Source organism: Phoenix dactylifera, chromosome 1, assembly GCF_051530095.1.
Source record: "Phoenix dactylifera cultivar Ajwa chromosome 1, Ajwa_hap1_PhDact_Kaust_v1.1, whole genome shotgun sequence".
Taxonomy (NCBI): Eukaryota; Viridiplantae; Streptophyta; class Magnoliopsida; order Arecales; family Arecaceae; genus Phoenix; species Phoenix dactylifera.
In genome coordinates this window covers 11903167-11919631 of record NC_143190.1, presented here as the reverse complement: position 1 = coordinate 11919631, position 16465 = coordinate 11903167, and the positions used below count along the sequence as shown (strand labels likewise).

The 16465-nt window shown below is 39.5% G+C and overlaps 1 protein-coding gene across 1 annotated transcript; it reads right to left on the bottom strand.

The window, feature by feature from the left end:
• Positions 1-5439: 5439 nt before the first annotated feature.
• On the bottom strand, positions 5440-15771 carry LOC103722303 (polyadenylate-binding protein 7-like). The gene is made up of 10 exons (XM_008812806.6): positions 15401-15771; positions 14398-14516; positions 14088-14281; positions 13729-13988; positions 13509-13615; positions 13216-13405; positions 12846-13138; positions 12562-12708; positions 6120-6308; positions 5440-5998 (listed from the first exon to the last, which is right to left on the bottom strand). Exons 1-10 carry the CDS (start codon positions 15588-15590, stop codon positions 5801-5803), a joined length of 1887 nt encoding a protein of 628 aa, XP_008811028.2. The 5' UTR covers positions 15591-15771; the 3' UTR covers positions 5440-5800.
• Between the last annotated feature and the right edge of the window lie 694 nt (positions 15772-16465).

Sequence of the window (16465 nt, the reverse complement as noted above, 5' to 3'; positions counted from 1 at the left end):
CATAGCGAAGACCCGCCCAGGCAGCTCGTAGCTCTGCCCCGGGAACCGACGTGCCGAAAACCTGACAGCCTCCTGCTGCCACCACTCTGGAGTGCGGATCCCGTATCACAAAACCCGCACCTCCTCGCGCACCTCCATCCATGACCGATCCGTCGAAGTTGACCTTGAGGAAACTCGGGGGTGGGGGTTCCCAGGTGAAAAACACCTGCTGAGGAGCTGCCGGAGCAGAGAGGGAACCCCAGGTGTCCCGAGCTATCAGAGGTCCATCTGAAGAAAGTCTGATCTCCAATGCCTGGGCTCGCGCGAACTCCGCAACGAACCTCGGTGACACCCTGCGCTCACCGAAGGTGCGGGCGTTCCTCGCCAGCCAGATCTGATGTGCTGTGCAGGTCGCTCGAATAGCCTCCTGACCTGTCCGAGGCCGGGCCAGCCACTGCTGCATCATCTGTACAAACTGAGGCCTCCCACACCAAACCTCCTGCGGGAACCCTGCCCACAGCCATGTCGACCTCGCCCACGTACACTGGAAGAGCACGTGGTCGATCGACTCCTCAACGCTACATGTCCCGCACTCCGCAGGGGTCCCCCAACCTCGCCTGCTCAGCACTGCTCTCGTCGGGAGGCGGTCCCATGCCACCTTCCATAAGAAAAGTGCCGCCCTCGGGTGAAGCCCCGACCTCCAGATCCAAGTGTAGTCCAGCCCGGGCTCGTGCTCCTGCAGAATAACATCGGCGAGATCTCTCAGACTGACCCTGGACCGGCAAGAGGTGCCCCAAACCTTGACATCAGGCCCCCCGCAGCCTGGCACCGGGAGGGACCGGATCCTCTCAGCTAGGTATCCTCCGAACAGCTGACATAGCCTAGCGTCATCCCATGCTGACTCCCCTGGGGAAAGAAGATCGAAGACCCGCAACCCCTCCGCTGCCTCGGCATCAATCATGGTCGGCCAGCACCTCAATGGAACAGTATCCACCCATGGGTCCGCAGTCACATCAATGCTCCGCCCATCACCAATCAGCCACCTGGTATTTGCTGACACCGTCGGCAAATACCTCCCAATCTCACGCCACATAAAGGAGACTCGTCGCGCCCTCCGTGCCGCCTCTGAGCCCCCACGGCCATATCTGGCCGCCATCACCTGACTCCACAGCCCGTGTGGCTCTAACAAAAACCGAGCTGCATGCCGAGCAATGAAAAGCTCGTGCCGCTCCAGAAGGGACTGTATCCCGAGGCCGCCCTCACTGGTAGGTCGGCATACCTGCTCCCAGGCCACCAAGTGCACCCCGTGGCCTCCGCCGTATGACCCCCACAGGAAACATCGCAGCAGTCGCTCAATCCTCAGCAGGGTCGTCTTCGGAACCACGGTGTTGGCCATGAGGTATACTGGCATGGACCCCAACACTGATCTGATCAAGGTCAGTCTCCCCATCATAGACAGGGAGGCCGCTCTCCATCCCTCCAACCTGCTCTCCACCCGCTGCACCAGATAGGAGCACTCTGCCATCCGCAGTCTGCGACCTGTGATAGGAACTCCCAGGTAGGTCAATATCTCCTCCTGCTGAGGTATCTGTAGAATCCCTCGGATCTCCTGTCTGACCCTGCTCTCCGTACACGGGCTGAAGTGGACTGCTGACTTGTGGAAGTTAACTCTCTGACCTGACGCCGCGCAATAGTCCGCCACTACTCTCCGAAGGACCCGCGCATCAGAGACCCGCGCCCTGGCCAAAAGAAGGCAATCATCAGCGAAAAGTAAGTGGGAAAGAGGACTAGCCCCCGGGGCAGGAACATAGGCCTCGAGCTCTCTGCGGGCACACACCCTCTGCAAATCACGAGACAAAATGTCAGCACAAAGAATAAACAAATAAGGCGATAGAGGACATCCCTGACGCAGCCCCATGGTGGACTCGAAGAAAGGGGAGGGCGTGCCGTTGACCAAGATAGAAAACCTTGGACCCCTGACACACCCCATGATCCAACCGATCCACTGTCTGTGAAAGCCGTACGCCTCGAGTACCTGCTGAAGAAATCTCCATTTGATCCTGTCGTACCTGCAGAAAGTCTTTTGGAATGAAAAAAAAAAGGTGAAAGTGGCCATTTCTATAAATAGAAAATAAAATTGGGCTGATAATATCAAAAAATAAAAAAAGGACCAATCCCCATTAGATCTGGCTCGGCTTATCTTTCATGCATTTTATGGTAGTTCAATGGCTTACTACTATCATTTGATATCTGAATTTGGTCTCATGTTACATCTTAGCCAAGCTTCATGTTCTTAAAGATATGACGTAGATAATCCTATCCAATAATTTAACTCTAGTTAATACTTGAATGTTTGCCTTATTATCGGTCTACTTTTATTGCTGAGGTGAAAGAGTCTTTCATTATTATTTGGTTTTTGGCATCGCTATGTGGCCATCATCAAACTGGGTTTTGGAGTTACATCACAAGTTAGGATGTAGTGTATATAATCTCCAATAAAGAAATGGCAGGTTTTCTGCTCTTCTCAATATTATAGTCTTTCTGCTCTCTTGGGATATTTTCCTATCCTTAAAAATTACAAAAATTAATGTATCCTATCACCCCCATATCAAGTGCAAGATACTGGTGTATTTAATGTAGAACTACATGACCTACATGCACGTGCCTAGTAACCTTGTCTAGGAGTGCGTGGAACTTCCATAACTACTCTAATTACACTCTTCATGAGCAAATAAACTTAGGGCTAAAAGTGGATTGGATAATATTCGGCTATATTCATTTTGGTTCGGATTTGTATACTATTTTTTTATTTGGTCGGATCCAAATATGGATTCGGATAGTTAATTCAAAAATCTTTCGGATACAGATATACCTAATTTTTTTGGATTTAAATCCAGATATCCATATAATAAGAATAAGTGAAAAGAGGTTTACATTAAGTTAAATCAAGAAACTAATTGAGAATTTAACCAAATTTAAACTAAAAGAAACCTAAATATCGGATGGCTGCTGCTTAAGACAGTAACCGAAAAATGGAATAAAATCCTTCGAATCACCCCCACATGCATGAAAGGCTTAAAACTTCTTGTTCGTCCGTTTCGTCCCTTTAAAGTTTTAAAGATTCCATTCACTTCCTAGTTTCCACCCGGCGATTGCCACCAACGGCAGTCATGCGACGCCTTTGAGGCGCCATAGATTTTGTCTACTTCAGTAACTAGCAACCTTGAGCAATATATCTTTTATAAAATTATTAGTTTTTATTATTAATAAATACTTATTAAAATTATATTTTTTTAATTGAATCTTTCTTTTACGATCATATCATTATTGCTCTTTTTCATCATTGAATTTTGCTCAAATTTGATTAATATCCAAAAAAGTATTCGATTCATCCGTATCCATTTATAATAAATATGAATATGCTTAATATCTAATTCGTATTTGTATTTATTTAGAACAAATATGAATATTAATTTTGAAATCTGTTTAATATTCATATTCATATCTATATTTGTTGATATATATATATATATATATATATATATATATATATATATATATATATATATATATATATATATATATATATATATATATATATATATATATATATATATATATATATATAAACCTTTTTACTCAAAACAAAAAGGTAGATAAATCCCAATTCACTCTCAGGTAAAGTGATTAAGTGATCGAGGGATGGAGAAAAAGAGATACATAACTAAAATGGGTGGCACAATTCAGCAAAATTACTCCAAACAATCATGATTAACAAAACAATGGCAATCCATTCCTTACTAACCATGCACACTGCACCAACCTAGCTCTAGTTAATAAAAATCCACAAGACAGCTTTAAGTTTTTTTTTTTTTTTGCCCAATTGTTATTCGGTTCGTACTTTCTTGGACTAACACACAGGAGAGGCAGCACCAAAAAACAAAAAGAAAGAAAAAGAACAAAAGAAGAAGAAAAATATTTAGGTTTCAAGGGATAATATAGCGTTGGTGATTATTTCTCAGTTCCTTAGAAAAATCGAAATCTACAGCAACGTTCAATCTCATTTTTAATTTATATGGGTCAATTCATACATTTTTGTGACTCTATATCAGCTGAGATCTCAAGGATACCTAAGCCTTTTTAAAATCCTCAAGCTTCTTAGCTGCTCCATAAATACACCAGTATATAGATTTATCTTGGCATAAGTGACCCGCTAATATAGTTGGTACATTAGCCTTAATTAATCTTGCCCGCCCAAGACACGGGCAGTAGTAGATGAACAAAGAATTGGTTGCATTAAAATTCTAAACCTACGTACAAGGACCTACATGGTAGAATTCTCTATGTACCAAAATAGGTTATATATGTATGTATGTACACCTGATATGACTCTTATATAATGACACCTATTTAATAGATCATAAAAGCCCCACATAGGCTATCCAAACTATTGGATATGATTTGCTATATCTAAACTACTTATATGCAAAAAAATCTATGGCTTATTAACCCTCAACCTAAAAAACATGTGATTTCGAGACTTCTAGTTTACGTATCAAGTTGTCAAAATTTGAATAATTTAAATAATACAAAAAATTGACCATTTGATGCATAAGCTAAAAGCCTTAAAATAACATAATTTTTGGTATATAAAAAGTCTAAAAGTAGTAAATCACATATAATAACTCGGATTATCGATCTTGGACCCTACAATCTAATTCAAGAAAGCTAAGAATTACACCATAAATACATTCATACATAGAAGCTGGGATACAATTTTTCATTGCAATGAAAAAACTCTCTCAATCAAACCATACAAAGACCTAAGCCCTCGTTTATTATAAACTATATGATTAAAGAAAGATTTTGCAGATGCACATTGTTGTTGAAGGCCTGAAATTGTTGAAGATCACAGTAATAATCAAATTAAAACACTACATTCACCAAGATATGGCCATGACGTCTCTATATGCGTGCTGAAGGGAATTAAAACTTTGTAAGGAAAACAGATCCTCATCATAAATAGAAGGGCCCCATATGCATAGCATTTGAACATTGATAAACAGAAACTTCGCTACAAACAAACAATAATTCAGCTCCTGATACCCCATTTAACAAAACCATCCCTCCAACCCACAACCATACAGCGAAAAACTAGGAATAATCAGTATATTACCACGGCACCCAGACACATTTATGGGAAGAACTGCAAAGTCCGAATAAGCCTTGAAGGACATTAGCCTGCACTATCGAAGACCATGCGTCCATCAAACTACTGCAAACAACTTTTCAGACACCCACCTGAATACTCATCAAGGTATATAACCGGCGCCACTCTTGCCACCAAGTCATGCATCAGCTTAGGAGATGAGGGACAACTCAAACACAGAAACTATGAAAGCATAACCAGAATAACCACCATACAGAAATGCCACATCAGGGGGCATGGCATCAATCAAATTAATATCAATATGCAAATTATTGATTGGAAAAGTGCATCCTTAATGGTTCATAAACCATGAATGCAGAATAAGGTTCCACCTAACATGTAACAGCACAATCCAGAAATATAGAAGGTTCTATAATCAGTCATTTATAAAGAAAAGGTCAAAAAATCTCCAACACTAGATTGTCAGTTATGGCGACAATGAAACAACTAGACTATGTCAAAATGTCCTGGGGAGCACATAAGTGAACTTCCCATGCTCTAGCAGCAAAATGGAGAAACACTCAATAATAAAAATCACATAAGCCCTAATTACAGAGTATGACTGATGGCCTGTAATTCAAAAAAATGGTATTTTCAGAATCTGTATTCCTTTCAGTTGACGGCAACCTCAGTTGAGAAGTAATTGGGGCGGAGAGACTCTTGATCACCTACATTGGTTTTGGATAGCTTCAGCACTTTGACCGCTTCTTCCACTTTGGCAGCCAATGATTCTGGTGACTCCAATAGCAGAAGCAATTCAGAATTGTCCATCTCCAACAGCATTCCGGTAATTTTACCAGCAAGATCAAACTAAACATTACAAAGATAACAAGTTAATGCCAGAGTTTGAGACAACATGAATATTATTCATAAAAAAGAGCGGGATAAAGCATCAAATTATTCTTTGAAACAAAGAGCAACGGAATACCACCTTAAGTTTTTCAACCAAGGGGAAAAGGCGTTCACCAAGCATATGTTTTTGTTGCGGCAGGGTTGCAGCAGCAAGCTTGCTGCTGAGCATCTCTGTACCTTGCAAGTTTGGAGCGCTAGGTGGAACCATTGATCCATGATTCATTTCACGCTGGCGTCCATTTGGCACATACTTGCGCTGCCCAAATCGCTGCCAGGATGGAGACAGATGTGTTAAGATATCCCATGGAATTACTCTAATGTGCTCAAAACAAATTAAGGAGGCGTTCATTACGACATTTTAGCAATGTAATGTTCACAGTATAGTGCGCAAAAATTTCCTCAAGAACAAGCAAATTATAAATCATGGTACATCTGTGCAGTGAAAATTGCAATTCTTGTGAAATGTTGAGAAAATATGAGATCAAGGCACTAGAGACTGCTCATTTTCACTTCTTCCTAATTGATGAAGGGACCACCAGAAAATGTCAGTTCAAGCAAGAGATACCAAATCAGGCATAACCCAAAAAATCTGTCATCTTAAGAAGAAAGACCACAGTGACCAAATAAAATTTATTTTCTCGCAATAATTTCAAAGATCATTGTTTTGCCTTCTTACATAATTTAGCCTCTTATGTACCAGAACTATGATCGGACCAACCTCAAACGACCGTTCCTCCAAATTGGACAATCACCTACAAAATACATGAAAAACACAATTTTGTAGATTGACTTTATCATTCTGAAAGGAATGATCGTCCTTTTGTCTTCTTAGGTACTTCAGCTTAGTATGTACCAAAAAATCATCAGATTCACCTCCAAAGACTCTTCCTCAAAATTAGACAATCACTGTCACAATATATGGAAAAAAAAACACAATTTTGTATATCATTCTGAAACTAAGAAATCACTGAACATCTGCAGTTAAGTTGTCTACTATACTGACATTCAAGGAGAGAGATGTTGGAAGTCGCTGAGACAGAGATGAATATAGGGTACACTCAGAATTCATTGTGAGCATGTTCAATCTTTGAAATGCCCTGATTTGGTAAAAATAGCACATTTATAAGAAACGATGAGATACTGCCATCTGATTTTACAGAAAGGAACTCAATATTATGTTATGAAACTAAAAGACTGAAGAGTCTGGCCGGTTCCATGAAGTCTTTTAAAACAAAAAACAAAAAGAATGGTTTTTACAATGATAAAGGAAAGTCCTAATCACTTCCATAGTCCCTCCTATCTAAATTCGTTGAAGAAATTTCAAAATCTAAAGACCTCAATTTCCATCCCTCAACTGGCCAGATCTCCAACTCTCCTATCCCCCTTTGCTTTGCTCAGAAAGACCTAAAGCCACGTCACTGAAGAATGCCGGTAGGTGGTATCACTACATCCCTTGAATTTAATCCGGGTCAGCAGTTTGTTTAAAGGTTAATAATGGGACAGCATTACAGCTCCAGTACATGAATATGATCCATGGTAGCTGACCCCATGATTAGACTGGTTGCAACTAAGCATTGAGCAAACAATCAGGCACATGGCTTGCAGTGCTCACAACCAAATCAAAAGGGTGTTCATTAATGATGACTTATGTAACCAATTTAGCTTTCTCGACATCTTGAATAAGAAAGAAATTTGGTTTAACTTAGTGCTTTATTTCCAATAATATAATCAATGACTTTTGGGCTAATTAGATAATCAATGGAAGATAAGTACTCTAGTAAAAATGATTTTTTTGTTGTACTGCAATTACTTCAACATTCTTTAAATGCTAATTCTTGTTAATTATTATGGCAATTTGTAATTTTACTCTTAACACCCAACAAAGAAAAAGCACTCCACACAGTATATGAGGATACTCAGATTCAACCTTAGCAACACTCCTGCGGATGACAAAGCATATCATGGTCGGTAGAATTGTCCCAAACCGGACGGTTCAAGGCGTACTGAGCCATATCGGCGGCAGATCATGACGATTTTAGAACAGAAATGAAACCCGTCGATAGAGGGGAAGAAGAAGAAAGAAAGAGAGAAAGAGAGAGAGAGAGAGAGAGAGAGAGAGAGTGGGGGAAGGAGGAAGAGGGAGAGGAAGGAAGAAAGAGAGAGGTGGAGGCCAGTCGGTGGAGGTCGGCAAGCTGCGTGGAGTAGGCGGAGGAGGGTTCCACGGCCGGGTCCCCTGTTTCCTTCGAAACAGGAGTCCGACCCCATTTTTTTCATTTCGCGACTTTTAAGTGAAGTCCGCAAATCGCTTGCCGAATTCACTTAAAAGTTGCGAAATAAAAAAAAGGGGCCGGACCCCTATTTCAAACAAAAGAGGGGACTCAATTGCGGAGCCCTCTGCTCTGCAAGCCTCCGCCACCCTCCTCTCTCCCCCTTCTCTCTCACACTTTTTCTTTCTCTCGTTCGCCCTCTCCCCAGTCTCCTCTACTGTGTCGGTACAGGGCAACACAGAACGGTACAAATGTGTATCGACCTGTGCCGCCGAGCAACCGGTTCGAAACCTTGATGCATATCATTTTTCTATATTCCAGAAGTAGTAGTCTTATGGACTACTTGCTTGCAATTGATTTTCAAAGGGGTTATCTTTTTGTCAAATTGAGCTTCTTAAATCTCCTTTCTGATTTCTCACCATGATCATGTTATATACAACTTTGACAAGCATACTAGCATGATATCTACCAAACATCCGATCAAGTGATCAAGAAGGTACAGTATATAGAAGTAAGTCTGCAACACAGCAACTACAAAATTAACAAAGGAACAAAATGCAACTGTGATAACTTAAGACCCTATGATTCATAAACTAAATTAGAGAGAATTCAAGAGTGAGATAATGTTCCTTCACAAAAAATGTCTTCTTAAGTATTTCCTTATTTTTCTATCACTTGAAACTATAAAAGCGATGTTTATATCAAAGATCATTCACATTTATTATCTATTTAAAGTACATATGGAAACAAAACCAAATAGATAGATATCTATAACATTGCTTGGAAATACTATATATATGATACAAACACTTAATAACAGACTTTTACTATTTAAGCAAACTAGCTTTTCATGACCAAGAACATTGCAGTGCAATTTTTTAATGTGGTCATATATTAAATTGGAAAGTTAGCATGCTGAATGCATGTAACATAAAGGTGTTTCCTAGAATGCAAGTCCTTGAACGAATACACCATATTAACATATAAGAATTTCCTATAGAAAAATTAACTCCATCCTGTCAAATATTTAGACTTCAAAATTCTCCTATCCATCACAAGCTTTACAATCCAACCTTAAATTCGGTGCCATTACTCTCTGTAAAACTTCTTTATTTACAGCCCATAGCTGTCCTTGTATTCCAGACTCACATTGATCAGCCGCAAAACTCTGAAAGCATCGAACTTGCTTGCCATTGCTAGAGTTCACAACGCATCTTTCTTTACAATCCATAAGTGTCCATTTTTTCTTTTTTCTAATATTAATGCCTTGAAAATTATAAATTTTAATATGTGTTATGGACTTTTTAGATATTTGATATAGACCTTGTGTCATTATCATTCACATGCCGGTGAAAAAGAAAATCTACAAAAAAATAAAATTGAAAATATTTTATGTTTGAAATTTTTGTTAATCGGTATTATTTTTCTTTAAATTATTTTAATACTATTTTTTTAATTTAAGATGGCTCTGCCCTGCTAGGCCACATTGGCTGTCAGGCTCAAGAATTTGTTAATAAAATTCCTAATCATTTACGTCGAAGACTTAACAGAGAACTTGGAAATGATTGCAAGTTTGGTGGGGATACACATAACTATAGTCTCTATCAAAATTTAAATTATTACATAATGATTCCCCCCAACACTATATCTGATATAAAGCGGCGAGCAAAATGAGATCATTATAATTGAAGCAGGGTAGGTATTAGCGCAATTGAAGCAGGGTATGTATAGCGCATAAGTATATACAAGATAGCCACATATCAAAAATTATTGCAAAGGAAGACACAAGGCCAGCATTTTTTCACATTTATATCAGCAATGATGCTGGGGAATAACATGATTGTTGGATGATGATGTGCAACATAAAGAAACATACTAAGTATGATTTACCATTGAGATAGGAATACCTGGTTGAAAAAGACTACAACCATTTATCATTATTATTGGATGATGATGTGTAACATACTAAGATGGCGTGGAACTTATTTTTAAGGAAGCCTAATAGTCGCCAAAATTGGACATGAAGTGATGGGCAAACCACCTAGATGAGATCATGTTAGTAATGAAGACCCGAGAGATGCTATGGAGCAAGCGTTAATGTTAAATGAACTCTCAATTTTTAAAATAAAAACACTAGTTAAAGAAACCAGCATTTCGCAGTTTAGATACTTAGCAAATTTGTTTGTTGAAATAATAAATTTGTCAATAGTTAAACTCTCGTGACAATGAGTCTGATCCACAATAATGTTGTTGAAAGATAGCTTTTGGTGTTTGTGGGATTGGGTTTATGATAGTGGTATTTAAAAACCTTGGCAAGATGCTATTAGGAGTAAGTATTCTAATGACGATACTAGTGGTGAGATGCATAACAGCAATCATGTAAATTTTTAAGTCTTTCTCATCATTCTTGACACTAATACGCAACATGTGCATCAAACAAGAAAACAAGAGTCCATCATGAATTAATAAATCATTACTAAGTGAACAGTTCACACACAAAAAAAAACTTATACAAATTATGTTTAAAAAAAAAAGATTAACAACCTTAATATATATTTCTTCCAGATTTAAATGACTAAAAAAATTAGCATATACCCAGAAGTAGACTGTGGTATTATTGACTGGATTGGCCCTCAAATTTGGTTGGGTGAAATTCAAACAAAGAAGATGCAAAATGGAAATCTAAAACATTAAAGATGATTTATAATGTTCAAAGTAAAACTGAATTGAACAAAAAAATTCTTATCTACTCAAGCCTATGCATCCATTCATCCCAAATGCCTTGAAAAGGTATGAAAATATACCTAGAGTTAGTCCGACATTTTAGCGACAAATTTCCATATAATCCAACCAATCTTTAGTCTAAAATACAAAGGTCCCTCAAAATCCCCTTCTTCATCTCACTGCAATTAAGTAGCATGCTAAATTCCATCACTTAAATTGACTCTTGCCAATAGGCAATGACTACTCATAAACAATCTCACTCGTCCTCCCCAAAATGCAAGCATCGCTTCACATGAATCAGCTACATTCCTTTCTAATACCTAGCCTTTCTTCAGTACCAGCCTTTTTGTGTGACCACAGAAGAGTTGCAGTTAACTTCACATAGAGTCAAACTGTTCATGCTTAGAAAATAAACTTCTTTTGGGAACAAATTTCTTTCCAACTTGACAAGAGACCTTATAAAAGCTAATGTAAGGGTTAATTATCTACTTGGTAGGCTATCTCCTCTTTATACAAGTCCAGCCTAAACCTTCTTCCTTTTCCACCTATGAAGCAGGGACACGGAAATAGGATATAGATACAACATGATATAGACACAACGATATGGAAAATCTTCAAAAAGTAGGACCGATACATATAGGATACATCAATGAATATACATGCATGTATGTATGTATGTACACATTTATACGTGCATATAAAGGCATTTGAAAAGCATCTATAACACATACTAAGCTATCAAAATAACGTAGTATGTACAATACATGATAACATCAATTTTTACAAGATCATTATTCAGTCATCATTCAAATCCCAACACCAATCCATAATTAATATTTAGATATTAACATCGTAGAGGACAAAAAATACCATTCATCATTAAAAAAGTTAAATCAAAGAATGAAAGAAAAAGCCTCCCCCTCATTTCTGGAGGTCTCATGGAAGCATCTCAAGTGCATCTGGAAGTATCCGGAATGTTTATTAAATTTGAAAAATAGGATACTTCACACAAGTACCGGACATGTATCCAGAACATTTATTGAAGTATCCAACGAGTTTTCTAGATTTCACATAATTTAAGATTCAGGTTTCACTTACATATCCTGATAACATGCAGAAATTCAATACAGAAAAACAAGATAACTAATCATGGTCCAAAAGAAACTGAAGTATTTTATATCTCCAGACAGCTACTCTCTTTCAAAACAAGCATCCACATGTCGTGATGCCCTGAAAAACAGTACTGAAATTCAATAGAGCAAAAAATGATGCGTAATCATGGTCCAACAGAAGTATTTTTAACTCTAGTTATCCACCCTCTTTCAAAATAAGCATCCACATGTTGTGATGCCCAGAAAAACCACCACCATAATCAAGACTATATCTAACATAACGCCTTAAGGCATATTTATATACTATAGTAGCAGTGGAACACTTCAAAGCACAAACATCTCAGGATGAATATTCCGAAAGTATTAAAAGGCAAAAGATGGTAATATAAACTTAACAAATAAATAAACAAAAAATCACCTGCTGGCCGTTAAAATCTTTGGAAGAATTCAAATGGTTTGCTTGTTGCAAATGTGGCAGGTATGGAACAGACTGTCCAGGCTGAGGCAGCAAAGGTCCATTCATCCGACCCCTATTTTGTCTATGTTGCCTTGGGGCATTTGGCATCTGTAGGGAAAAAATGAACAGTTCCACCAGCAATCAAGCAGCCAAATTACAGGAGGGAAAACTTCCAAAAATTTCCCATTTATCATCTTTAGCGAACTACATTTCATGTCAAACAATCAAAATATTCATGTGCTTACCACTGGAAGCGGCATTGGTTGGAAAGCTGGCCCTAGTGGAGGAACAAATCCACTAGGCCTCCATCCAGGTCTAAGTCCAAAGGGTTGATAAACAAGGTCCTGCCTTGGAATAATTTGTGGGACAACACCAGGAGGAGTGTAGTAAAGAGGGGGATATCCAGCAGGCATAACAGCAGTTGGAGATCCTGTCAATCCTGCCATGCGCTGAGCATATTGAAGCTGCAATTGAGCCTGTCTCTCCTCTTTCCTTTGAGCAATTGCAACATACAAAGGCTTTCCATGGAACATACATCCTGCATTAAATGCATAAACTTAACGTTATTGTTTGAATCCAGATGAAAAACAGAGAGTAACTTGCAAAGAAAACTACCATGCATAGTGTTCACAGCTTTGTCGGCTTCCTCTGGACTGCTAAAGCAGACAAACCCAAATCCTTTACTTATTCCTTTATCATCACGCATAATTTTTGCAGAAGTGATGCCGCCACATTGATTGAAACATTCCCGCAGAGCATCATCATCGACGGTATCATCAATGTTCTTGACATAGACATTTAAGGCCTGAAGAAAACATCAATTTCTGATCAAAACCTGCAGAAGAGACTGAAGGGAACAAAAAATCAAGCAAACAACCTTCAAAAGAGCAAAGCATAAGTTAAACTACCATGCATTTCCTGATCTGCTCATTACGCTTTTCCTCATACAAACGCCCCAAAATTTGTTGCCGTTCTGCTTTCTTCTGAGCCCTTGACACATACAGGGTCTTGGTTCCTACACAACACAGCGAAGATAATAGAGTGAGTCAGTAGATGACCATCATATAGCTTATTTTGTTATTTTTGGGAAAAAAAGGAGAAGTTTCTTATTGGTACCAGTACACTTACCAAGTTGAACTCCATTCATAGCTTCCACTGCCCTTTTGGCACTATCAGGGCTTTCAAAGTTCACAAACCCAAATCCCTTTGAGTTCCCATTATCATCTTTTGCAATTTTTACATTAGAAATTTTGCCAAACTCAGAGAACTTCAGTTCAATAAGTTCTTCTGTTATGTCCTGGTCCAGGTTCTTCATGTATAGGTTAGTATATTTAGCTTCAGGGCTCAGCATTACACGTTCACTCTTTTTGATGAAATTCCCAACATATCTGCATTGCACAGAACAAACACATTACAGATGATATCAGCAAAAAGACAATTACATAGTAACTAGCATATATGATGATAGTCGAAGGATAGAAGCCTACATTTGCTTGCCTTCGACAGTGGCTCCATTGAGCCCCCCAATGGCAGATTCTGCCGACTCTTGTTTGTCAAATTGAACAAATCCATACCCTCTGCTCCTCCCATCATCATCTGTAGCAACTTTACACGACAAAATTGTCCCAAATTTCTCAAATATCCGATGAAGCCTTGCATTACTGATGGAGTCACTTAGGTTCTGTGAAATAAAACTCAAAGATTGAACGCATTTCAAAATGCCTCATAATTAAAACCTCCAAAATAATAGAAGCAGGAAAATAGAAGAGGAGTATCCTAGTAGCTCCTTTAGTTTACCTTCACAAATAGATTTCCAACCCCGCTTTTCCTTGTATTGGGATCCCGATGGGACCACATAATTCTTATCGGTTTGCCAATCAAAACAGCGTGATTCAACCTCATCAAAGCATGCTCGGCTGCACCAAAAATGGAACACAAAAACCAAACGGATCAACAAGAGTCAGTATATCAATTCATCAAACGTTGGAAGCCATTGCAGGAATTACAAAGTAGAAAAATAAACTATATACAATAGAATAAACAAATCATCACAGTGAAAACCGAGTTAAATCAGCATAAACTGGCAGCTTCAAACAGGGATCCTGCTCATCAGAAACAATCAACGCTAAGGACTCAAGAAATCAAGGAAAAAGGGAGATAGCCTGTGACCATTCAACAGAAAAGGCGAAAGAAACAATATGAAAAGTATGAATCCGAGAACACTCCAACAAGGAGATCTCACGTCATTGTTGCAGCATAATTTGATCTGTACTGCGACTAATTGCAATCCTGGAAAGAAATTTCATAGCAGTGTGTAGACTATACAAAAATAAATTTAAGAAAAAGAGACAAATAATCAATAAACGGAAAAGGTTCTTGTCTACAACAAATTAAAACTATTCCTGAAATAATCCATACATACACTACTCCCCCCACCCCCCAACCCCCACCACCCGGAAAAAAAATAACGATAGCAGACATAACAACATCTACAGCCCAATACAAAGTTAAAATAAAAGAAAAAAAACAGAAACCAGAAGACAGCATGCAATAGAGAACTCGGAGCGCCTACCAGAATCAGAAACAGAAAGAAAATAGGTTAAAATTTGAATCAAGACGAGAAACAAGAACACGATTCAACTAAGAATCACTCGATACTTTCCCGTACGAATCTGATCCAAAACCAAACAAAACCTCAAAAAGTCGGCGAGAAAAAAGAATCAGAATCCCGGAAAGATTCCAACGAGAAGAAATCGAAATCAATAACGGGCAATGGCATCGAGAAATCCAAGGCGCATACCATCTTGGGCGGAAATGTAGTTGACGTAGCCGTAGCCGAGGGAGCGCCCGGTGGCGAAATTGCGGCAGACCCGGACGGACGTCACCGTCCCGACGGAGGAGAAGAGCTCGAAGATGTGCGCCTCCGTCACTGCCCCGTGGAGGTCCCCGACGTAGAGCGCCGGCACCGGAACCATCGTAGACACCGCCATTGCTCTCCCCAATAATCCAAGAAAATAAAAACCTAGGGTTAGGTTTAGGGTTTCGCAGGAGAGAAGCGCGGCGAGGCAAGACGGAGAAGAGTTAGAAGAGGATGAGCGTTTGCATGGGGCGGGAGTTCGGAGGACGGTTTCTATGATGGGTTTTAGTATTATATTTATAACAGACGGTGGTGAGAGATGAGAGAGACTTCGTCCACCTCACGGGCCCCTTCTCCACTCACAGCCAGGTTTTAACCACAAGGGGCGGCCCCCGCTCCGGAGCAATATACAGCCCAAAACCCTAGCCCAGTCCAATTCTAACTCCCTTTTCTCCCAATCATATCCTGCCACGTTACATTATTTCCTGGTTCACTTTTGGTAAATTGTGTCCAAGGACTAGTTGGGTTCGGATTGGGTCCAGTGGGTCCAGTATATCGGAGACCGTTAACCCAATTCCAAGTCGGGTATACTTAGGATTGAAGGCCTGGGTAATTTGAACCCAATTCAAATTCCATAAATGGAATTCCAAGTCGGGTTTGGATCGGACATTTATGGATCTTGTTAGTTGAGTTATAATCGCATTAGGTTTTTAATTCACCCTACCAATCTAACTTACAATTATGTTATTTTTAAGATACTATGATAAGTGGCTTGAATGACTCCATGTCTATCGATGCCATGCAGGAAAAGGTCATGTGATTAAATACAATCCCTTCCCTTGTTGAATCATTGTAGTCTCCAGGGTGGCGATCTAAATCTCTTCCCCTTTTGACATGGCACATTATGCTGGAGCCACGTAGATGTGGTAGTGGTACTTGACTATTTGGTTGTGTGGTATAAAAGGATTGGAGGAAGGAGGGTTGGGGGCGGGTGCAAAAGAGAGGGAG

What these genes read in the sequence shown, in the direction of transcription:
- LOC103722303 (XM_008812806.6), bottom strand. Translation starts at nt 15,590, where the DNA reads ATGGCGGTGTCTACGATGGTTCCGGTGCCGGCGCTCTACGTCGGGGAC. An exon ending in ACTGTCGAAGGCAAGCAAAT is followed by an intron (nt 13,989 to 14,087) that starts GTAGGCTTCTAT and finishes TGTGCAATGCAG; the next exon opens with ATATGTTGGGAATTTCATCA. An exon ending in AGCAGATCAGGAAATGCATG is followed by an intron (nt 13,406 to 13,508) that starts GTAGTTTAACTT and finishes TGTTTTCTTCAG; the next exon opens with GCCTTAAATGTCTATGTCAA.